This window comes from Mauremys mutica, chromosome 1, assembly GCF_020497125.1.
Source record: "Mauremys mutica isolate MM-2020 ecotype Southern chromosome 1, ASM2049712v1, whole genome shotgun sequence".
Classification (NCBI taxonomy): Eukaryota; Metazoa; Chordata; order Testudines; family Geoemydidae; genus Mauremys; species Mauremys mutica.
The window spans coordinates 265,488,913-265,514,816 of record NC_059072.1 but is presented as its reverse complement, the minus strand read 5'-3'; the positions used below and the strand labels follow the sequence as shown (position 1 = coordinate 265,514,816).

Here is a 25,904-nt window from a genome sequence, read left to right as displayed (position 1 = left end):
GTTTCTTGCATCATCCTCTCAGTTATCTGGAATCTGGCCATCGTCAGACACAGGATACTGGATTAGATGTGTCACTGGCCTGATCTTCAGATGATATTTTCTGTTTCTTTGTTGCAGTTTGCAGTGGGTATTAACATTTAAGAAAACTTTTAATGTTTACTATCTGTGTTAAAATGCAGTACTGGTCATGGGAAATTCCTTTCTGTAATTTCCCTTCTTAAGTGCACTCTTAATTGTAAAGCGTGTGTGTGTTTTGAGTCATTATTTAGTACAGAAGGAATAAAACCTGAAAAGTACACTACAGTTTTGGCAAACTGTGAAGTTATTTGCTCAAAATGCAGGGAATTATAATTTCACAGGTCAGAGAACATTTGGAAGTTATATATGTTCTGATAATACTACTTTTGAATGCAATTTTATGATGGCTGTATGAATGTATACTCCATTATCTTGTTGTGATTATGGATTCCTTAGATAATAAGACATAAAATATAAAGAAAAAGTTGGCAAATTGAAAGGTATGTGGGGTTTTTTTTGTTTGTTTGTTTGGTTTTTTTTTTTTTTAAAAGCTGACAGGTACAGAGGAGCTGTCTGGGTTTGGACAGACATTCCCATAGGGGAGGATCTATTAACAGGGATTCTCTATATCCTAATAAAGAGGAGAGGATAGAAGTTGATAAAATACATGTAGAAACTGAAGAAAAGCAGTCAAATGAAAAAGAATCTCATTCAATTACACCACATGAAAGCAGTCAGTTAAAAAGTGACACATTTTATAAATGCTTGCTTACAAATGCTAGAAGTCTAAATACTAAAATGCGTGAACTTGAGTGCATGGTATTAAATGAGGATATTGATATAATAGGCATCATAGAAGCTTGGTGTAATGATGACAATCAGTGGGGTACAAAATGTATAGGAATGACAAAGTAAGTTGTGCTCATGGGGGAGCGGCATTATATGTGAAAGAAAACATAGAGTCAAATATAATAAAAATCTTAAATGAATCAAACTGTACCATAGAATCTCTATGGATAGTAATTCCTTGCTCTCATAATAAGAATATAGCAGTAGGGATATATTACCGACCACCTGGCCAGGATGGTGACAGTGACTGCAAAATGCTCAGGGAGATTAGAGAGGCTTTAAAAATAAAAAACTCAATAATAATAATAATATGGGATTTCAGCTATCCACATATTGACTGGGCACATGTCACCTCAAAACAGGATGCAGAGATAAAGTGTCTAGACACCATTAATCCTGGAACCCACAAGGGGAGAGGCAATTCTTTATTTAATCCTAAATGGAACACAGGATCTGGTCCAAGAGGTGAATGTAGCTGAACTGCTTTGTAATAGTTACCATAATATGAGTAAATTTAACATCCTTGTTGCGGGGGAAATACCAAAGAAGCCCACCATAGCAGCATTTAATTTCAGAAAGGGGAACTGCAGAAAAATGAGGCTAGTTAAATAGAAATTAAAAGGAACAGTCACAAGAGTGAAATGCCTACAGGCTGCATGGAAACTTTTAAAAAAAACACTATATTAGTGGCTTAAATTAAATGTGTACCCCAAGTTAAAAAAGCATAGAAGATGAAAAAAATGCCACCATGGCTAGCAGAGTAAAAGAACTGGTTAGAGGCACAAAGGCACCCTTTAAAAATTGGAAGTCAGATCCTACTAAGAAAAATAGAAAAAAGCATAAACTCTGGCAAGTCAAATATAAAATATAATTAGGCAATCCAGAAAAGAATTTGAAGAGCAATGAGCAAAAGTCTCAAAAACTAACAACAATTTTTTTAAGTACATCAGAAACAGGGAGCTTGCCAAACAGTGGAGCCACTGAACAATTAAGTTTCCAAAGGAGTACTCAAGGAAAATGAGGCTATTGCAAAGAAGCTAAATGAACTATTTGCATCAGTCTTCACTGTAGAGGATGTAAGGGAGATTCCCACACCTGAGTCATTCTACTTAGGTGACAAATCTAAGGAACTGTCCCAGATTGAGGTGTCAGAGGAGGTGGTTTTGGAACAAATTGATAAATTGAATAGTAATAAGTCACCAGGAGCAGATGGTATTCATCCAAGAGTTCTGAAGGAACTCAAATATGAAATTGGAGAACTTCTGACTGTAGTATGTAACCTATCACTTAAATCAGTCTCTCTATACCAGATGACTGGAGGATAGTGAATGAGATGACAATTTTTTAAAAAGGTTTCAGAGGTGATCCTGGCAATTATAAGCCTGTAAGCCTAATTTCAGTACCAGGCAAATTGGCTGAAACTGTAGTAAAGAACAGAAGTATTAGACACATAGATGAACACAATTTGTTGTGGAAGAGTCAACACAGCTTTTGTAAGAGAACTCATGCCACACCAATCTATTAGAATTCTTTGAGGGGGTCAGCAAATAGATGGACATAGTGTACTTAGACTTAGATGTCTAAGGGTATGTCTACACTACAAGACTATTTCGAATCAACTGAAGTCGAATTTGTGGAATCGACCTTATGAAGTCAAATTTGTGTATCCACACTAAAAACACTAATTCGACTGTGTGAGTCCACAGTAACGGGGCCAGTGTCGAATTTGGAAGCGGTGCACTGTGGGAAGCTATCCCACAGTTCCCGCACTCCCCGCTGCCCATTGGAATTCTGGGATTTCCCCCCAATGCCTGCTGGGGGGAAAAATGTGTCGAGGGTGGTTTTGGGTAACTGTCATCATTGAACCGTCAATCACGCCCTCCCTCCCTCCCTCCCAGAAAGCGCCTGCGGGCAATCTGTTCGTGCACTTTTCTGCTCAGTGACAGCACGGGCACCACAGCACTGCGAGCACGGAGCCCGCGGCAGTTATGGCCGTTGTCAACTCCTCACACTTTATCGTCCACCTCTTCCACAGTCAGCTGCTGAGAAATCGGGCTACTTTTCAATGGTGCTGCGAGCACTGGTGGAGCATGGGGGATGTTTTACCAACATCAACGTCGGGTGGCCAGGCAAAGTTCATGACGTGCGTGTTTTCAGGAACTCTGCTCTGTTTAGACGCCTGCAGGAAGGTAGTTTCTTCCCGGACCACAAAATAACTCTTGGGGATGTGCAGATGCCTATAGTGATCCTCGGGGACCCAGCCTACCCGCTAATGCCCTGCCTCGTGAAGCCCTATGCAGGCACCTTGCACAGCGACAAGGAACTCTTCAAGTACCAGTGAGCAGCGTGACCTGTGACTGTTCAGTTTCTTTACAGAGAAGCTGAATCTGCCCCTGTTTCTTTACCAAGTTACTGTTGACCAGCATCTGCAGTTACATACCCCGTCCACCCCGCTTCCCCCACTTCCAACACACGTTTAAAAATAAAATACATGTTCCACTGTAACTTTACAAAGGTTTCTTTATTGATGACTTTGCATTAAAGGGTTGAAACTGGGACACAGACTGTGCTGGGTAGGGTGTGCAGTGATGTAAAGACCGCCTGTAAACTCGAGGAATGACAGGCTCCAGCTCCCAGAGCGGTCTGCAGTGCCGGACTGGTTGTTTCAACGGAGCCTGCCATCCCTCCTTTTTGGGACTCTGTGTGCGGGGGCTATGTGGCCTTGTGGCGGGGGAGGACGGATACAGATTCCTCTGCTGCGTAGCTCTGTGGTCCAGGACAGGGACCGTTGCATGAGATCTGTAACCCCCCTCCCCCGCTACAAAGTCACGTACCCCCCCACCCACACAGAACCTGCAAACCACCTCCCATACCGACCAGGGTGCCTACTGACTGCACTGTGTGTGTGACCTGCTGCTGATCCTGCCCCCGTCTCTGTACCCTGCTAAAGGTGACTGTCCTATGCAATACCCTACCCCCTTCCCCACCCACCCCTTCAAACGCAGCGTTGTGTAAAAAAGCATGACGGAAACAGTAATTAACAGCAAAGTATTTTTAATAATTAACCAGACAGTCAGGGGATGAAACTGGGATTGGGGCTAGGGTGAGTCAGGAAGGGAAGGAATTCTCAAAAATTAGGGTATGAGAGCTTTTGTGTACTTGAGCACTCTGCTGGGGTGCAGTGACAGTTTTCACGGCCCCTGGCGCCACTCCTTCTGGTTACTTTGGGTGACGGGAGGTATGGGACTTTGTGGCGGGGGAGGGCGGTTGCAGATACACTGCGGGGGGGCTCTGTCCTCCTGGCTGCGGTCCTGCAGAGCATCCACAAGGCGCCGGAGCGTGTCCGTTTGCTCCCTCATTAGTCCAAGCAGCGTTTGAATCGCCTGCTTGTCTTCCTCACGCCACCTCTCCTCCCGTTCGCTGTGTGAACGCTGGTACAGAGAGAGGGTCTCCCTCCACTGGCTCTGCTGGTCCGCCTCGGCTCGGGAGCACCCCATAACTTCAGCGATCATCTCGTCCCGTGTCTTTCTCTTTCGCCGCCTAATCTTTGCCAGCCTCTGTGAGGGGGATGCTGTGGCAGGTCTGGAGACAGTCGAAGCTGTGTGATGGGAAAGAGGGAGTGAATTCCTTGCAAAGATACATTTCTGCGAACAATGAACACAGTCTAGTCTGTGTCTGTGAACAACACCATGCACAGCACCTATCTCATCCACACTCCTGCAACAGGCAATCCGGAAAGCATAAACTCTGCCCCTGTTCCACCCCATCGCAGTGTCCCCCAACCCTTGGAATTCCGGGTTGAGATCCCAGTGCCTGATGGTGCAAATTTCATTGTCGCGGGTGGTTCTGGGTACATGTAGTTACTCATTCCTTCCTCCGGGAAAGCAACGCCAGACAATCATTTCGAGCCCGTTTTCCCTGGATTGCCCTGGCAGACGCCATAGCGTGGCAACCATGGAGCCTGTTTTGCCTCTTGTCACTGTCACCGTATGTGTACTAGATGCCACGGACTGAGGCGATTCAGCAGCGCTACACAGCAGCATTCATTTGCTTTTGCATGACATCACAGATGGTTATCAGCCATATTGTACCATCTACCATGCCATTGTAAATTGGCAAGGTGATGATGGTTACCAGCCGTATTGCATTATACCTTCTGCTGCTGTCATAGGTGCCCCTGGCCGAGATCAGCCGGGGGCGCAAAAGACAAAACTGGGAATGACTCCCAAGTCAATCCCTCCTTTATGGTATATAAAAATAGAATAATTCCTGCATAGAAGATGGGGCTAGTGTAGTAGAGATCCAGTGTTTCAGAGAACCAGAGAGCACAGCCGCTCCGTGTCAGATTATGCAGGAATGATGAGCTGCATGGCATTCACAGGGGGTGCTCCTGCAACAACCCCACCTGTTGCTTCCCTCCTCCCCCAGCCTTCCTGGGCTACCGGTGCAGTGTCCCCTGATTTGTGTGCTAAAGTAATAAAGAATGCAGGAATAAGAAACAGTAACTTGTTACTGAAATGAAATGAGGGGAAGGCAGCCTCCAGCTGCTATGATTGTCCAGACAGGACATTAAGCAGTGTGGTGGGAGAGGAAAACAGCATCCTGCTGCTATGACAGTCCAGGCAGTACAGAATCTTTTCTTTACACATGAAGGGCTGGGGCTGATGGAGCTCAGCCCCCTGTTGCTATGATGAAGACGGTTAGCAGGCCATCTACTTATGGGCTGATGATGAGGACGGGTACCAGTCGTATTGCACTACACCATCTACAGCAAGGCTGATGATGATGATGACGGATATCAGTCTTATTGCACCATCAGCCACCCATGAGGCGGAGGGGGGAAAGGATGCTACAGTTCAGTGCCGCAGCATCGCGTCTACCAGCAGCATTCAGTACACATAGGGTGACATTTAAAAGAGTCAAGAGATGATTTTTTTTCCTTTTCCTTCTGGGGGTGTGGGAGGGGGGTACATTGACGAGCTATGCCCTGAACCGCCGCGGACAATGTGTTTGACCGTACAGGTATTGGGAGATCAGCCAAGAATGCAAATGCTTTTCGGAGACTGCAGGAACTGTGGGATACCTTGCGTCCTCAGTCCCCCCTCCCTCCATGAGCGTCCATTTGATTCTTTGGCTTTCCGTTACGCTTGTTACGCAGCAGCGTGCTGAGTCTCTGCTACGCCGTCTGTCCGGAGATTTTTTAAACATACTTTGGACCAGGCGTAACATTACAGTAATTCCCCTAATTAGATGCAGGAGTCGCCGAGCGAGATCGCCCTGAGGAGGGTCACTGAAGGAGATAGAGAGCGCATGCTGCGTGAAAGCCAGCACAAACCAGGGCCCTATGCAGCCGTGCTCGGGGAGGCAATGCTCCCTGAGTACCTCATGAAAGCCTGGCGTGGAAAAGTGTGCTACCACGGAGCACTCAATAAGGCATCTCTCCCCAGGAACCTCCTGCGGAGGCTTTTCGATTACCTCCAGGAGAGCTTCGTGGAGATCTCCCAGGAGGATTTCTGATTTATCCCCATATATATAGAGACCTCCTTTTCACATACTTCAGATTCCTGTTATATTAAGAATAAAAGTTTACATGTTTAAAGCACTTACCGAGTGATCCTTCCCCGATTCAGGGTCCGGGTTAACGGCCGGGGAGGGTTGGTAGGGGCTCTCCGTGAGGGTGATGAAGAGATCCTGGCTGTCAGGGAAACCAGCGTTGTAAGTGCTGTTGCCTGCCTCGTCCTCCACAAACCCTTCCTCATCTTCCCCGTCCGCGAACATCGCCGAGGAACTGGCCGTCGACACTGTCCCATCGTCAGAGTCCATGGTCACTGGTGGGGCAGTGGTGGCAGGCTCCATAGCGTCCGTTTGCCACTTTGATTTTTTGGTAGCCTTGTCTGGGGTCCTTGATTTTCACGCGGCGCTGCGTTGCATCCCGCCTGTATCCTCTGTCTCTCATGGCTTTGGAGACCTTCTCGTAGGTCTTTGCATTCCGTTTTTTGGAGCGCAGCTCCGAAAGCACAGACTCATCGCCCCACACAGCGATCAGATCCAAGACTTCCCGGTCAGTCTATGCTGGGTCCCTCTTTCTATTCAGAGATTACATGAACTCCTCTGCTGGAGAGCTCTGCATTGCTGCCGGTGCTGCTGAGCTCGCCCCGATGTCCAACCACGAAATGAGATTCAAACTGTCCAGACAGGAAAAGGAATTCAAATTTTCCCGGGGCTTTTCCTGTGTGGCTGGTCAGAACATCGAAGCTCGGACTGCTGTCCAGAGCGTCAACAGAGTGGCGCACTGTGGGATAGCTCCCGGAGCTACTAAGTTCGATTTGCATCCACACCTAGCCTAATTCGACATAGCCATGTCGAATTTAGCGCTACTCCCCTCGTCGGGGAGGAGTACAGAATTTGAACTAAAGAGCCCTCTATGTCGAATTAAATGGCTTCCTGGTGTGGACGGGTGCACGGTTAATTCGAATTGACGCTGCTAAATTCGAATTAAAGTCCTAGTGTAGACCAGGCCTAATGGACATAGTGTACTTAGACTTTCAGAAGTCTTTTGACAAGGATGCTCACCAAAAGCTCTTAAGCAAAGTACCTTGAATACTGTGTGCAGTTCTGGTTGCCCCATTTCAAAAAAGATATATTAGAGATAGAAAAGAGAAGGATAACAAAAATGATTAAGGATATGGAACAGCTTTAATCTGAGGAGAGATTAAAAAGTCTCAGACTATTCAGCTTGGAAAAGAGACAACTAAGGGAGAATCTGATAGAGGGCTATAAAATCATGAATGGAGTGGAGAAAATCAATAAGGAAGTGTTATTTACCCCTTCATGAAACACAAGAACCAGGGGCCACCCAATGAAATTAATAGGCATCAGGTTTGAAACAAACCTAAGGAAGTACTTCTTCATTCAACACACAGTCAACCTTATGGAACTCGTTGCCAGAAGATGTTATGAAGGCCCAAACTATAACGGTTCAAAAAAGAAATAGATACCTTCATAGGTCCATCAGTGACTATTAGGATGATCAGGGATGTAACCCCATGCTCTGGGTGTCCCTAAGCTTCTGACTGCCAGATGCTGGTCCTAGATGACAAGGGGATGGATCACTTGGTTAATTGCCCTGTTCTGTTCATTCCCTTTGAAGCACCTGACATTGGCCACTGTCAGAAGAAAGGATACTAGGCTGGATGGACCATTAGCCTGACCCAGTATGGCCATTCTTATGTTGTTCTGATTATTCTAAATTACAGCATCTTCGAATTGTTGAACAGCCTCAAGTTTGCAGACTGTCAACTTTATGCATTTATAACTTTAAAATGAATAAACTGATTTTCTTCCAGGTTGGCTTATTTTGTAGATATTATTGAAACTTAAATCAAGACTGTACAGTAATTTTTTTAAATATTTGTGTAACATATTCTAGTTTATATTATGTATTGTGTGATTTGATATAGTTTATTATATGGATATAAAGAGAGAATAAGAACAAGGAGTAATGGTCTCAAGTTGCAGCGCGGGAGGTCTAGGTTGGATATTAGAAACACTATTTCACTAGAAGGGTGGTGAAGCCCTGGAATGGGTTACCTAGGGAGGTGGAGGAATCGCCATCCTTAGACGTTTTTAAGGCCCGGCTTGACAAAGCCCTGGCTGGGATGATTTAGTTGGTGCTGGTCCTGCTTTGAGCAGGAGGTTGGACTAGATGACCTCCTGAGGTCTTTTCCAACCCTGATATTCTATGATTCTGTGAATAAATTTTACTGAAGAAGTGCAAGGTAGCAGAGTTAACTGAGGCCGAGACTCCAGAAACATTGTTAAAATACAACAAAGAAGAATAAAAATCTGTACATTTTAAAAATAAAACTTTACATAGTTGTATTGAAAGCTAATAAATAAATGAAGTTTCTAGACCTTTTAACCAGAACTGGAAAATATCTTGCCCACACCTTTGCATACACAATGTTTCTGCAGAAGTTCTTTTCAGAAGTTTAAAGTAGACAGTGATTTATGAAGTATCACTAAAAATCTTATCAGTCATGTTAATAAAGAGGGTGCATAGATTCTGATTCGCAGGATATGTCTATTTGGATTGTTCCTTAGTTACTGCCCTACAAAGGTATTTTGTTACTCCTAGGGTGAAGCAGAGAAGTAATTTTCCAAGGGTACAGGATACGCTTATTCTCAAGTCTGGGTGAAGCACACAATGTATTTCCATACAATATTTTTGTACTGAAGAAAGAAATTTTGGAGAAGGGAACTGTTGCTTCCGTTCTTGAGCCTATATTCCTAAATTAGGTATCCAAATTACTCTTTTCTTTGACAGTGATAAGACAAAACAAATTTTGATGAACTATTGGCAGGGAGTGGTTTTGACAGAGAAAGGGAAGTACTCTTCTTTTTTTCCCTCTCCTCTCTTACACCTGATGTGCTGCAGGGTACATTGGATCCAATGGAATTTATGCAAGCAGTCATGTAGAATGAGTCTTTATACATGTTACATCTTTAGTCCCACTTTTGATTTCTTACAACTTAAACAATTCAGATTTCTGTTAGGATGTTGTATATTGTGTTTATATTTTCTTTATATGTGAGAGAGTACCGGTATGTGTAAAATTGATCAATCTATTTTGCTCAGCATCTGTCCTTTAGTTAAAATTTTAGGTAATGTATTTTTATCATATGCATAAAATAGAAGATGTTAAAAATTGCCTTATTCTTTTATCCCCTGTAACCAAACTAAAGAACTGAAACCTCCAAAGAGGATGAAAGGGGGGTGGTCTTTAGCGGGTAGAGCATAAACCAAAGCAAATATTCATAGCCACAATTCTTTGAGTGAGCACAAAAATTGTATTTGGACCATATATATTGAATCTTCTGTGTTGGTTGCTCATAGTAGTTTAACTCATAAATACATTTCCACCATTATTAACCTAATAAGTGAAATGAAAGTGGAGTGAGCATCTCAACAAGTTATTTGGGTCCTGACTCTGCTGCTGCTCTGCTTATAGAACTCCCATTGTGTACAGTCAGAGTTCTCTTTGGGAGGGTCTGCAGAAATAGGAGCTTTGATTATAATTCAGCAAGCCTGTGGGTATTCCTGTCTACTTATTTAACATGGTTGTATTTATTAAAAGTATAGACAATAGAATGGCTTGTAAAGAACTGTTACCTGTGTATCTAAATTCCACAGTTCCAAAGCTTGTTTCCTACAAGATCCAGCTTAACTCTAAAAATCCTGACTTTCTAGTTGCTACTGTTTTTTTAACTACATTTTTTTAAAGTTTCTTTTTACCCTTAAGTTACAGATATGTATTTTCAACCTTAACTTCAGCCCAATGAAGTTTTAGTTGGGTAATTTGTGTAGATTTTCTTTCTATATTTGAAAAGTTTAGTAAGTTTTGGGAAGCAGGGATCAGGTTATCTTTAAGAGCTTCCATGCTCCACAGAGCGCTTGGCAACATGAAGCAGCAAAGCTGGGTAGTCAGGAGTATTTGCCCGAGATTTTCCTTTTAGGGTTTACAGACTCTGTAGGCACTTTGAGTTATGGATAACAGGGCAGCCCTGGAGAATGCACTGTTCTTCTCTTTCTCTTGTGCCATATAACTCTTTACTTGCCACTCACCTGTTTGGAGCAAAAAAGCATCTTTGCCCTGGAGTAAGGTGGTGTTATTTTCCTTCCTGTTGGTGATCTATATAAAAGTTCTGCCCGTGCCCCTTGTGGGCAAACTGAGTGAAAATTTTGTCTCTCTTTCCCTCACCCCACCCTACATACAGGAAGGTGTGTGGTTTCTTTTGCTTCTGCCTCTCCCATGCTGTGGAAGATGCACTGTTCAATTATTTGCTGATGCCTCCATCACTCCGTCCCTTATCATTGATCTATTTTGACTGTGATTTTTAGGGCAGGACCATGTCTGTATCTTTGTCTGTAAAGCACATATTACACTTTGGGTGCTACATGAATAATGGCAATATGAGCAGGATCAGTCCTCAAACCATATATAATATCTTTAAGGCAAAGTGTGTATTTTGCCAAATAAAATGTCCTTGTTGCTAGTTTGACAAATAAGGAAAAAACAAAAAAGAATGACAGTATAAAAAGCCCGACTAAATGTTGGGGAAAGTAAACTACATAATGCAATTGTCATTTTTGTATTTAAGAAATTAGGATAGGTATTAAGTTATTTGGAATTAATTTATTAATTGGGACCTTTTGAAATCATTTCTAATTACTGTCTACATTATTATTTTTTTCTTTCACAGCTTGGGTCCTGTATTTGCTCTGTTTGTACCATTTTTTTGCTCCATTCCAAGGATGCAAGTGACACAAATATTAGGCCAATTTCCCATCACAAACAAGACATTGGTCTATATACTGGGTTTACAGGTACAGTATGCGCTTCCTTGTTCACCTTTCATTGAATTAGCAGTGTAGCAGTTTATAATTTTGCATGCCCTCCAGCTAATTTTGTAATATTTCCACCCATACATTTCACTTTAGGCCCACATTTTAAAGGTGTTTAGGTGTTGCCGTGCTCAACATTGCTTAGGAGCTTAAATCTCATTTTAAAAACAGTTTTAGGCTCTTAAGAGCCAAAATCCCATTGACAGTCGATGGGATTTAGGCTCCTAAATGCCTAAATCACTTTTGAAAATGTGTTCACTGCAACTGTATGTGGTAGGTCCTTTGTTCAATTGGCTAGAAGAAAAGGGGTTGTTGCCCTCTGCAATTGGTGCCAGAGATGGAGGAAGGAGAAGGTTTACCTGGAGAGATCAGGAAGTGGCTGTACTAGGTGAGGAGGTCGGCACTGTCTTTCCAGGTGACCAGAGAGGGAGGGCGTTGTACTCCGGGCAGTTTCAAAGAAGACTTCTCTGACTAGGGTTGGGTTGGCAACACCTACCCTCCTAAACATAGAATCAGAGTGGGCCAATCCCCCTCTTTTTCCTGCTCCCTTAATCCTCATACAAGGGGAGGGCTGGAAGGTCCAGGTTGGAAAGGAGGTCTGACAGCAGCCCTCCCAAACACATGGAAATGATTAAAGAAATAATGATGACTTATACACTACAATTTATTGCTGGCTATCCCCAGATATTTTACCTAAATAAATTTCCTGCCTAATTAAACTACATCCATTGGCTCCTGTGTTTCTTCCAGCATCGCAGACAATGAGATTTAGTCTTCTAAATCAGTTAGGCATTGCAAAACTGAACATATCAACGCCTAAATACCTCAGATAATCTGGGCCCTCAGGCCTTATAACACCACTTAAAACACGGGGGACAAAACTTTACAATAGGGATTTTTTATTGCCAGTGACCTACTGTAGTAGGATGAAATGAGCCAGTATGCAAGATTACTGCTATTTCATTAACTTCTATTTCTGTCATTCCCCAGAAAAAGGTGTAAAGTCTAAGTTATGAAATATCTCTTATTTTGCTTAATCTTTTTTACTTTAACAAAAATCCTGATAGCTCAGACACTGTATTGATGTGACATTAACTGAATTTTTCTTATTTCCTTGTTTCCTGCCATGCAAAGCAGAAAAGAATATATATAACTTTAATGTAACTTCACAACAAGATTCTGCCAGTGTTTGACAGCAGCAAGAATCTGGTTGATTAAAGATTTTGATAGCCATATTTTATTTTCATACACAGCATTACCATTTGACAAATAAAATTGGTAATTTATCAATGAGAATCTGACATTAAACTTATGTGGAACATAATATCAAAAGCATAAAAAGAGGAAAATTAATGAGAAAATATTAAGTGTTCAATAGATGAATATAGTAGCCACAAAAAGTTCTAAAAATGAATGGGTGATTTATGTAACAGGAGACTTGCACATTTATAAGAAATGATGCCTATTTATACACATTCTAGAATACTTAAAAATATCTCAAACTACCATTGGAAAGTACCAGTGAATGTATAATACATGGTTAAGTGTGTTTTGGGATGAATAGGCCAGTTTCAGAATACTGACTCATGTCCACATCTCTAACAATCCTTCCTCCGTCCTGTCTGTCCTTGAGCACTTGGAGGGTTTTTCTGCATTCTGCTCAAGCACCGCATTCTGCCTTGATCCCTCTGAAACCTTATCTGCTTCTCTCTTCTGCCTCCATCAAAACCATATGAAAAAAACATCTCTGTCTTTTCCCATCTTAATCACTGGCTTTTGCTTTCTTACCTTAGTTTCCTAACAAATAGATCACTGCTGCTGCCAACCACTCTGACTTCACTTGAACTTTCCCAGTTGCATTCACAACTGCTATTGCCATGCTAAGAGTGACGAGCACTCATTTGCCCTTTCTTCACTCATGAATTATGATCTCATCTCAAGTCACCCTTTTTGCAGACAGATTCTGGAGAAAGTGGCCTCATTCTGGCTACCTCTCACAGAACAACCTCCTTTACCAGTTTCAGTCTGGTTTTCAGCCCTTTCCTTGCACTGAGGCTGACCTTTTCCAGGTGACTAAATACCTATACCTTAATTCAAATAATGGATCCCCTCTCTTGGGTGGAGAGGGGTGGAGTAACTTCATTTCTTAAAACTTGACTTCCACTTTGGACCACCTCCATGACTACACAATTAAGAGTTGCTCCTTTAACTTATGTTGCCTCCTCTATTTGGGACTCCTTTCCTGCTCCCTCTGAGCTGCTGAGTCACTTCCTTTGTTTAAATCTGTCTTTCAAACTTGTTTTTCTCTGTAGCTTATAAACTGACTTCCTGCAAAGCATTATGTTGAAGTTAATAATGATAAATGAAAATAAAATGTATAGTATTGTGGGAAAAGAACAGCTGTCAGATTCTGCCTGCTTTTTCCATCTCTTTTATTTCTGGAGTGTGCCACTGCTATTATGGAACTTAATTCATGCAAAAATGGATGACTCTGACTGTTTACTTTGAGGAGATAGACACAAGTCCTACCATAATACTAGGGGATAGTAAATCAGAAAACAACATCTGTGTGAATACTAATACCCATATTAAAATCATTACTCTTGTATCCTCCAGCTCGTAACCTCTGGTTCCTACATCTGGATTGTAGCCCTAAGTGGACTGGTAAGTATTACCATTTAAAAAATGGTGTGTGATGTTTTAGAGCACTTTGATAAATTTATGTTCCAACCTATTGATGCTCTAAAAATAACCTTGTATCTATTGTAAAAGCATGGAGGTTTTTTATTTTTACTAAACATATTCGTGTGAATTATCCAGTTTCTGAGCAGCAGCAAATTATGAACAATAATGGAAATTAAAATTCTAGTATTAAATTCAGAAGTCCGAGGACACTGGCTAGACTGATGCTAAAGACACATTGACAATAGAAGCGTCTTCTTTATAAAGAGTAACCAGACTGTCTTGGCTAAAATTTGCAGGTTGGCATCATTTTCTCATTTTAGTGCAGTGTGTGTAGCTTTAGACACATCATGATTAATATTCACAATACAGTAGAAATGTTAATTCTAATAAAGTATTTGTTTATATTTATTCACCCAAGTATTTTATTGTTATCTGTTTTTGAGAGACTGCAGGCTTTCATTTTAATATTCAGTTCTCTAGCCTTTTCATTGTAATGATGTAAATTCATGTTCTGCCTTCCTTGTAGAATGTGTGCAAAATATGTCACCATATAGTAGCAGTAAGAAAGGTGTGAAATAAGTTTCCCCACCTTAGCTCAATGAGGTGTGCAGTCTGCCCCTCTGTTATCCTCTTCACTTTAGTTGTTAACACTGGGACACTTTTAAATGATGATACAGTTTACATTGCAATCAAGATGCTTCTTAAAATATTTTTTATGATCATCCTGTGCTCCCAGAAGTGAGACACTGAGATTCTTCCTTTAAACTTTGTATGTCCTCGAAATTTCTTTAGGAATGACACAGCTTTCTGCTGTTAAAATGCTGTCTCTGTGAAATGGCTCTTATGACTCAGTCAAAGTTGGCACCTCTCTCAAAGCAGCTCAGCATTAGACCACCTAATTTTGAACATGAATAGCATGCTCACGTTCTCGGCATGAACATTTTGAGTTACGCCTTTTGTTCGTAGATCAGAAATTTGGCAATGACTTATGCTCACAGGTAGGTCCTATCGACTAGAACTTTCAGGAGATAGGTAAGCACAGGCCTAAACATATAAGACGAGCCAGGTATCATTTCCACAGCCCAGTAATCATGTAACCATTTCCAAAGCCTATTCTAAATTATACTGTGAGCTGGTAGGATGACTGAGCAGAAACAAAATGCAGCTACAGGCAGCTAAATCTGTTCAGCAGTTCAATATTTTTATAAATGTAACTAAAAACAAGGTAACATAAGCAAAAAGAGTAACTAACAAACCAAAGCTTCTGAATTCTGGAGATCAGCCCCACCCTGAGCGCCTGAGTAAGGAGCTGTGACTAAAGCTGTCTTCCTGTTACTACAGAGGCTCTTTTTGTAGCCCTTCCTTTGGCACGGGTGTTCAGGGGGAGGAAAGGGAAGCTGGATTTGACACGTTATGTACTGGACCGTAGGGCAATCTGTTTGCACAGTCATACATATCTTGAAGGAAACTTACTGCCTGTTTGGTTTTTGGTTTTTTAGAATACATGATGTAATACTTACCAGAATATTCATTTTCAAAATTGTACAGTTTCTCTAAACTGAGATATCTGTAATAAAATGTACTTGTGTGTTTTGCTTCAATTCTTTTTCAGAAACAAAATGTTTTTTTAAAAATGTAAGTTGATCAAGTCTGATTTTCATTGGTAGCAAGTTGATAGGACAGAACTGAATTTTCACTGTTAGAATAAACGCTTCAAAATATCATTTAACTTTTCATATCTTTTTAAGTCAACACCTGGTTTATAGCTCTGAAACAAGTCATTAGTACAAACTTATGCGCGACATGCTTTGCCTGTGTTGTCAGCTGAAGGACTGATCGGAAGATCAGTGTTGTAATTCAGAAAAAAAACACATCTCCTGTATTCCAGATGTCTCTTGCATAACATAACCATCACTTCTCTAAATATAGGCAGTTGCTTCCTTTTTTTCTTAAAAAAAAAAAGAGAGGGAAAAGTGGTAATTTTGCAGCTCAGAAAAACACTTGAGAGTAAAATGTTATTACGTTAAATGTAAAGTCTGCATTTATAGTGGTTCATATTTCACCATTTAACACTGCAAAAACATTTTATAACATCTGTTTGTATATTTCTGCAAGGTATTTAATATTTTTGATTTGGCAAACTATATATTTGTGTGTTTGTGACAATTGTACTACTCTTGATTTTGTGTAATTGATTAGTCAATTTGGGCCAGATTTTCAGAACTGTGCATGGAGACTTGCACATGCAAAATGTCATGTATTTGAGTCCGTAGTCTTGACAGCCAGTTAGATGTGTAACTGATCATTTGCACACAGTTACTGTACTTAAGTGCCCATTGTGTTAATTAAAAAGACAAATTAGGCGCCCAAATGCCTGAGCATAGTGTCATTTTGAAATCTGGCTCTTGTTGAAATTCTGCTCTTATCAAGCATCAACATGTGTTCTGCTTCATTTCTGAATAGTTGTCAAGTTCTCATATATTTTGTTTAGGCCAATTAAGTTCTCTTTTACAAGTTAAAGATCAATTACAAAACCAAATGAGTCCATTCAACTAAATGATGACTGATGAGATACATGTGTAAGTTACCAAGCAAAACTGATGAGCTGGTTCCCTTCTAAGGGAAATTTCTCACTCTGGGCCAGGTCAGCCCCCAAAGAGCTACAAGCGCAGGTGCACTTCACACACACAAGTTTCCCTCTTTCCATGTGAGAGTAGCGCTACCTATGCAACTCTGTTTCTTCCTCTCCTTGCCCTGTCTGGATATTATTTGATTGGAGCTCTTCATACTTGTGCTTGAGTAGGGAGGATATTCCTCTCTGCCCCACCATTCCCTGCAAAACTGTTAGGTTTCTGCGCAAAAAAAGACAGACTGGAAGTAATACAACTTCGAGTTGTTCCTCCTCCTGTGTCCCTTCTCAGTGGCTACTGAATAGTTTGAGGGGACCCAGTAGTGACAAAAATACACATATCTACAAATATATCTATGGATATGGCATGTATCGTTATTGGAAAATTTTGGAAAGTTTGTAGCATGAAGTTGGATTGCTCCCAACATCTTTAATAGCAGAATGACGGATTTGGTGTAGTATCTGCGAGTTGGCTATACATTCTATCATCAGAATTGAAGGGGAAAAAATCCTGTTTCTAGCTTGGCTTCAAGTACATCTTTCTGGATTGTTGAATTTGTATCGGTGTAGAATACACATTAGAGGCTACTTTTTTACTCTACAAGATCAAAATAGGTATTTCTCAGTACCATTGCTTGTAATTACTATTAAAATACAGAATCCTGCTCACATCTCTTGTATACCAGTATGTGCCTGGTCTTTACAGTTATTGAGAGGACAGAATGCGGTGTAAAGAATGTCACTAACAAGTTTCATGGAAGTTTCTCTGCAAACAGTACGATATAGGAAAAAAGTATTATAAACACGTATACAGTGTTGATGTAAAAATTAACATATAATGCTAATCTTTCAATAACTTAGGGACCTACTTTTTAACTTAGTTTATTGTAATTGGCTTTGTCAGGGGTGTAATATGTTTGGTGCATCCAAAAAAGAAATACTTAGGGTATGTCTTCACTGCCAACATTAAAGCTCTGCCGCAGCAGCATTTTAATGTGGTTGTGTAGTTGCAGGACCAGCACTAAGTGAGAGCTCTCCCAGCGCTTTAAAAAACCCACCCCCATAAGGTGAGTAGCTCCCAGTGCTGTGCATTGTCTACACTGCCACTTTACAGTGCTGAAACTTGCATCACTCAGGGGGGTGTTTTTTTCACACCCCTGAGCGAGAAAGTTTCAATGTGGTAAAGTGGCAGTGTAGACAAGGCTTTAGATGTTGTGGGGATAATAATGTTTTCCACAAAATTGAAGAAAGCCCCTTTTGAGCCTCCAGATTTGTGTAAGTTCAAACTGTTTTATATGGATAGACATATTTCTGGTCGCAATTTATATCATCAAAACAGGCAGCTGCAAGCTATACAGGTGATACACCATACACTAACTTTTAACGTTAGAACATGGACTTTTGTCTTTGTTACATTTACTTTCAACGAACAGTCTTCTCAACTGGTTTATCTAATCTCACTGCCCAACCTAGTTAAGCCTGGAAACAAAAAGGTTTTCTTTCTTTCTTTCTGTCTTTCTTTCTTTCTTTCTTTCTTCTTTTTGTAAACAAGTACAGCTTCTTAAAATGGCCTGTCTACTTATATGCTGCATTAAACAAGTGAAAATCAGCTTCTCTCTAAAGAAGTACATTTCTGATTGGCTGTCAGTTTATATTTCTCATTGTTATACTCTTGCAGGATTGAAATATGAGGGGCCTGTCAAGGCTCACTCAATATTAGCTACACCATAACTGCGTCAAGAGCTAAACTCAGGTTGGTACCAACAGATGAGATTTCCCAACCGCAACATGGAGTTCCCTCTGTACATATACATAACATTATCATCACACAGTTCCACATATCAAGGTTTCTGCTATTTATGTTGCAAGGGGTTGTATTTAGTGGAAAATTGAGTCTGTTAGAACCTCTTCCCTTTTTGTGGTGTGAGTGTTGAAATGTCTGTCTGTCTTTCACCTAGTGTAACATTTGTCAATTTCATAGTAGTTTGCTTTCTAAATAGGAAGTTTGCTTACTACATTCATCTCAGTATCTGAGATAGTCTGAGTCTTCTCTAGGCCATCACCAAATTGGGTACTGTCTCAGACTCTGGGGCATTCAGTTTTCAACATTCTTAACTTTAAAAGTACTGAATTTCCTTGAAATTTGACTTGCTTTGTAGATATCGTTGAGGCTTAAAAACCAAACCTACTCTGAAGTCTGTGTGTACTCTATTATAATTTACTAAATTGAATGTTCTTATACAATTTTATATTTGCATTGTACTATATATTGTATGTTTTGGGAAAATGGTATAAACACTATATTTTAAGACATCAGCACAAGGGGACAGAATTAAGGTAGAATGTTCTACCTTAACTCTGCATTTCTTGACTTCTGAATGCTTGATTTCTCAACCCTGACATTGCGTTAATAGGATTCTTTTGCATGGACTATAAATAAAAATGATTAAATATTTAGGGATGGGTGTTGGGTTGGGTTTCTGTTTATTTAGTAACCAGTGCGTCAAGGCTTCTTTTTCTAGTGGCGTTCACTGTAGTGGTTGGTCCCTCCTTCTTGGAGGAGACTGGGAAGGGTGAGAAGCAAAACATTTAATCAGTGCTTTCATGTTTTGAGACTTCTTACTGTGGTAGTAAGAATGAAATGATCAAACTAATTATTTGAAGAGATCTGGGGAATGGTTAGTTCTCAAAATAGTTTGACTATGATGTAATGCAGTTTCCCTTGCACTGAAGATGAAAGCATAAACCTTACTAAGGGCTTGTCTATGCTTGCAGCATTGCAGCTGCGCTGCTGTAGTGCTTAGTGAAGATGTTACCTGCACCAAGGGGAGAGCTTGGGGATTAGGTTCGGTATAACTACGTCTCTCAGGGGTGTGAGAAATCCATACCTCTGAGGCCTGGTCTACACTATGAGTTGATTTCGAATTTAGCAGCGTTAAACCGAATTGACCCTGCACCCGTCCACACAACGAAGCCCTTTATTTCGATATAAAGGGCTCTCTCTTAATATCGATATCTGTACTCCTCCCCGACGAGGGGAGTAGCGCTGAAATCGGTATTGCCATTTCGGATTAGGGTTAATGTGGCTGCAGTTCGACGGTATTGGCCTCCGGGAGCTATCCCACAGTGCAGCATTGTGACTGCTCTGGACAGCAATCTGAACTCGGATGCACTGGCCAGGTAGACAGGAAAAGCCCCACGAACTTTTGAATTTCATTTCCTGTTTGCCCAGCGTGGAGAGTTGATCAGCACAGGTGACCATGCAGAGCTCATCTGCATAAGTAACCATAACTATGCAGTCAGAGAATCGAAAAAGAGCACCAGCATGGACTGTACGGGAGGTACTGGATCTGATCGCTATATGGGGAGAAGATTCCGTGCTAGCTGAACTACATTCCAAAAGATGAAATGCCAAAACATTTGAAAAAGTCTCCAAGGGCATGATGGAGAGAGGCCACAATAGGGACTCACTACAGTGCCGCGTGAAAGTTAAGGATCTCAGACAAGCCTACCAGAAAACCAAAGAAGCAAACGGAAGGTCTGGGGCAGGGCCGCAAACATGCTGCATCTACGCTGAGCTGCAGGCAGTTCTAGGGGGGTCCGCCACCTCTATCCCACCCCTGACCGTGGATTCTTAGGAGTGGGTAATCTCAGCCATGCCTGAGGATTCTGTGGACGGGGAAGATGAGGAGGACGAGCTTGTGGAGAGCACACAGCACTCCATTCTCCCCAACAGCCAGGATCTTTTTCTCAGCCTGACTGAAGTAACCTCCCAACCCTCCCAAGGCATTATCCCAGACCATGAAGCCATGGAAGGGACCTCTGGTGAGTGTACCTTTTGTAAATATAAAACATGGTTTAAAAGCAAGCTTTTTTTAATGATTAATTTGCCCTGAGGACTTGGGATGCATTCGCGGCCAGTACAGCTACTAGAAAAGTCTGTTAACGCGTCTGGGGATGGAGTGGAAATCCTCCAGGGACATCTCCATGAAGCTCTCCTGGAGGTACTCCAAAAGCCTTTCCAGAAGGTTTCTGGGCAGTGCAGCCTCATTCCGTCCTCCATGGTAGGACACTTGACCACACCATGCTAGTAGCAAGTAATCTGGTATCATTGCATGACAAAGCCTGGCAGCGTATGGTCCCAGTGTTTGCTGGCATTCAAGCAACATCCGTTCTTTATCTCGCTGTGTTATCCTCAGGAGAATGATATCGTTTGTGGTAACCTGGTTGAAATACAGGAATTTAATTAAGGGGACAGAGGTGTCCATTCTTATTGGGCTGTTTGCCTGTGGCTGAAAAGAAATCCTTCCCTGCAGTTAGCCAAGCGGGGGGAGGGAGGGAGGGTGATTGGCGCTGAGCTCTTTCGCATTTGGCTAGCAGGGATCTTCCCTGATACCAGCCACGCGGTGGGGGGGTGGCTAGCAGGGATCTTCCATGATACCAGCCATGCGGTGGGGGGAGGGATAAAGCGATCATCCCAGAGAATTGGATGGAGGGGGGTAGTTTGGTTTCTGCTGCTGCACGTTAACAGGAAAGCCGCAGCACTCAATGGGCTTTGCTTGGTATGTGGGAAAGGAGGGCACTGGATATATGAAGGCTGCAGAAGCCGAAAGACAGTGGCTTACCATGGCTGCATGCAAGCCAAATTCTATTGCCTGGACCTGCGTCTGTGATCTCTAACACCAAAGCCGCAGGCACTCAATATTAAGATGCAAAATGCGACCTTGTACTCAAATCACATGTGCTATGTAATGTGAATAGTGTTGTTCACTGTGGAAGAGTATAAGCATTGTTCTGTAAAATGTATCTTTTTAAATACTTCTCTTCCTTTTTTTCCCTCCCTCCTGCAGCTGCAAATTTTTCAAGCCTCCCTCCTCCGTGCCAAAGGCCATCTCAGATAAGATGGCAGGGAAAAAAGGACGTGAGACAAAATGTTCACTGAAATCATGGAATCGACCCGCAATGAAAGAGCTCATCTGACTGAGTGGAAGGACGCAGTATCAAAATACAGGAAAGATGCCAGTGAACGTGAGGACAGGAGGGATGCTCGAGATGAGAGGTGGCGGCAGGGAGATCAGAGGTGTCAGCAGGAAGATCAGCGGTGGCGGGATGGCTTCAGGAATGACAGCAGGATCACAGAGTGCTGGTGCAGCCCCTGTATAACCACCCTCCCCCCTCACCATGTTCCATAGCCTCCTCACCCAGACGTATAAGAACGCGGGGGGGCGGAGGCTCCGTGCACCCACCCACTCCACCCCAGTGGACAGCCCAAGCAAAAGGCTGTCATTACTTTGAACTTTTTTAGTGGCTTTTTCCTTCCTCCTATCCTCCTCCCAAATCCCACCCGTGCTACCTTGTTAGTTCTCTCCCTCTTTTTATAATTAATTAATAAAGAATACATGATTTTTAAACGATAGTGACTTTATTTCCTTAGAAAGCAAGCTGTGATTGAAGCGGGAGGGTGAGTTGATTACAGGGAATGAGTCAATCAAGGGGGTGGGTTTTCATCAAGGAGAAACAAACAGAACTTTCACACCATAGTCTGGCCAGTCATGAAACTGGTTTTCAAAGCTTCTCTGACGTGCAGCGCTTCCTGATGTGCTCTTCTAATCGCCCTGGTGTCTGGCTGTGCGTAATCAGCGGCCAGGTGATTTGCCTCAGCCTCCCACCCCGCCATAAAGGTCTCTCCCTTACTCTCACAGAGATTGTGGAGCACACAGCGAGCAGCAATAACAATGAGTATATTGGTTTGGCTGAGGCCTGAGCAAGTCAGTAATGTGCACCAGCGTCCCTTTAAACGTCCAAATGCACATTCTACCACCATTCTGCACTTCCTCAGCCTGTAGTTGAACAGCTCCGGACTACTGTCTAGGCTGCCTGTGTATGGCTTCATGAGCCATGGCATTAAGGGGTAGGCTGGGTTCCCAAGGATAACAATAGGCATTTCAACATCCCCAGTGTTAGTTTCTGGTCTGGGAAGTAAATACCTTGCTGCAGCCGTTTAAACAGAGTAGTGTTCCTGAAGACGCGAGCATCATGAACCCTTCCCAGCCATCCCACATTGATGTTGGTGAAACGTCCCTTGTGATCCACCAGTGCTTGCAGCACCACTGAAAAGTACCCCTTGCGGTTTATGTACTGGCTGCCCTGGTGCCAAGATAGGGATATGGGTTCCTTCTATCTCCCCACCACAGTTAGGGAATCCCATTGCAGCAAAGCCATCCACTATTACCTGCACATTTCCCAGAGTCACAACCTTTGGTAGCAGCAGGTCAGTGATTGCTTTGGCTGCTTGCATCACAGCAGCCCCCACAGTAGATTTGCCCACTCCAAATTGATTCCCGACTGACCGGTAGCTGTCTGGCATTGCAAGCTTCCACAGGGCTATCACCACTCGCTTGTGAACTGTGAGGGCTGCTCTCATCTTGGTATTCTAGCGCTTCAGGGCAGGGGAAAGCAAGTCACAAAGTTCCATGAAAGTGCCCTTACGCATGCGAAAGTTTCGCAGCCACTGGGAATCGTCCCACACCTGCAATACTATGCAGTCCCACCAATCTGTGCTTGTTTCCCGGGCCCAAAATCTGAGTTCCATGGCTGGAACCTGCCCCATTAACAGCATGATCTCCAAAGTGCTAGGGCCCGCGGTTTGAGAGAATTCTGTGTCCATGTCCATGTCCTCATCACTCTCGTCGCCACGCTGCCGTAGCCGCCTCCTACTCGCCTGGTTTTTCAGGTCCTGGTTCAGCATAAACTGCACAAGAATGCACGAGGTGTTTACAATGTCCATGACTGCTGTCTTGAGCTGAGCGGGCTCCATGCTTGCCGTGGTATGGCGTCTGCACAGTTCACCCAGGAAAAAGGGTGCGAAACAGTTGTCAGCCTTTGTTTTCATGGAGGGAGGGGGAAGATGTACCCAGAACCACCAGTGACAATGTTTTTTGCCCCATCAGGCACTGGGATCTCAACCCAGAATTCCAATGGGCGGGGGAGACTGGGAACTATGGGATAGCTACCCACAATGCAACGCTCCAGAAATCGATGCTAGCCTCAGTACATGGACGCACACCGCCAAATTAATGTGCTTAGTGTGTCCGTGTGCACTCGACTTTATACAATCTGTTTCCTAAAATCGGTTTCTGTAAAATCAGAATAATCCCGTAGTGTAGACATATCCTGAGTGACATAGTTATACTGGCATAAGTGTAGACCAAGCCTTAGACTGAAAATTTGTCATGGCTTGAAATTACACCTTGAACAGTACATACCTAAGGCATGTCTTTTTAACCGGGGAGGGAAGGAGATACTGTTTTTCAATACACTTGTTTTATTAAAATTGAAGAATACTTGCTTGTTTATGCTCTCCATAAGAAGAGGAATTATTTTCCCAAGTGGGGTTCAAACACATTTTTAGTACTTTCTAGTGACTACTGCTAAAATGGAGGCCTGATTATGGAACAAAATAATACACTAGGCTGTTTGTGATATTTAATGTGTATTTAAAAGACTAAATCTACCCCCACAAGTAAGTCTTGCCCCAAATCCTTCCCCACCCTGAAATCAAATATCTCAAAGTTAGTTATATATGTGTATCTTGGTGCAAAATCAGAACACATGCAGCTATGAATTTTCCTGGCGTTCTCTAGGACTTATGCTTAAGATAATTCTATTTGCATTTAGGTCGGTATTCTATGCAGCCTTTTAGGCTTAGGTCATTTACAGAAGCATCAGCTGAATAACAATAGGCCTAGGTTATCAAAATGTACAGTAAAGTATACATTAATAATGTTTTTGTCATTGACTTCTGAAGCCAAACAAAATTTGCATTGGAGTCTGAATTGGCTTTAATGGTGCAGCTCAGGATGAGGGTATGTTCTAGAAACTATTTGTCAGACATTTGCCTTCAGTACTTTAGAGTTACATTGATGTAACAGAAGGCACAATATTGGCTCTATTTTCCAAAGTTAAATGGTATTGTATATCGCTGTGGATAGTGCACTGAAAACTGAGGCAGCAGATTTAATTTATGTATAGTAAAGGTGTGAAAAGGTACATATGTGGAGATTCATATTTAGGGCTCTGACATTCAGATTCATTTTCACACAAATCTTTCATTCTGTTAAAGTTTAAAGTAGGCCAATATGCAACAGTACAGTGCTCTAGCCCCTTTTTTTGTTTGTGTATATTATTCTGGCTTTTATTCAGGAGAGTAGTTAAGCACATAGGCAGTGTTGCCAGCTCTTGCAATTTTATCGTGAGTCTACGATATTTTATGTAGTTGTTAAAGCCCCAGTTGCTGGAATCTAGGGATTGCATGAGAACCTCAGCTTTCTTTCTTTTTTTAAAGTAAGTTTTAGCCTTTATGCTTGTTGACAAAAGCTTGAAAATGTGAAGCAATGTGTATCTGAAAGCTTCAGAAACCAGAAAAGAACCTCAAATTTACGATTTTTAAAAAGACCATGATTTTTAGCGAATCTCATGATGCCTGAATGCCTGAGGTTGGCAATACTGTATATGTTACTTTAAGCATGAGAGTAGTTCTACTGAAGTCAGAATATCTACTCTCACTTGCTTATGTATTTTTTTAAATTGCAACGTCTATTTTTAGTCAGTAAAGATTGATTTATGTGATCTCCAGCCTCTGAAAGTATTGCCTAGGAGAGTTTTAGAGCAGTGAAATTGTAACTTAGCATTTTGAACACAAACAGAGGAATGGAAGTGATGAGTGAAAACAATGTATGAAATAATTGGATGTGAGAGGAGGAAGCAAATCAAAGGTCAAGGAAATGAAAAAATAAATGAGGGGACTGTTGGGGGAAGTGGAATAACCAAATGGGAAGTACATCGGAGAGAAATGTATAGAATAATAGTTCATGGAAAAAGTTGAGGGAGTCAGATATGGGGAAGGAAAGGCATCAAAACCTTAAAATACACACACATGCTTTGTTACAGTACCAGCATCTTGTTGTTTTTTCTGGTTTATACATTATAAACATTTTATATATGAAAGATGTCTATTGACTTGAGAGAGGAAAGTCAACAAAGAGAGTGAGAGTGTTAGAGTTGGAAGTCATCATTGGAAGACTAAAGGATAAAAGGGCAAACAAGGCAGATGACAACAGATACAGTGTCACCTCCCAAGGAAACACGTTCTATCATCAAATGTCTGTTATAATTACATCAAAACAAAAATGAGGAGCCCACAGAAATGTGCATTTAGAAAAACCTGTGTTGAATAGACAACAAGATTTTATGTAAGGAAAGCTTGGCCAAGAGGTATGCAGATAGTGCTCTGTGCTGCCATAGAAGAAATCTAAATTA

General features: G+C 42.0%; 1 protein-coding gene across 2 annotated transcripts in view; it reads left to right on the top strand.

Moving 5' to 3' along the window:
* The window catches only part of UBAC2 (UBA domain containing 2), a 194,988-nt gene that overhangs the window by 131,063 nt on the left and 38,021 nt on the right, over positions 1–25,904 (top strand). For both annotated transcript variants that reach the window (XM_045009094.1, XM_045009099.1), the window contains exons 5-6: positions 11,131–11,254; positions 13,889–13,936. In XM_045009094.1, the coding sequence (XP_044865029.1) occupies positions 11,131–11,254; positions 13,889–13,936 (172 nt within the window). The remainder of the gene's footprint in view (positions 1–11,130; positions 11,255–13,888; positions 13,937–25,904) is intronic.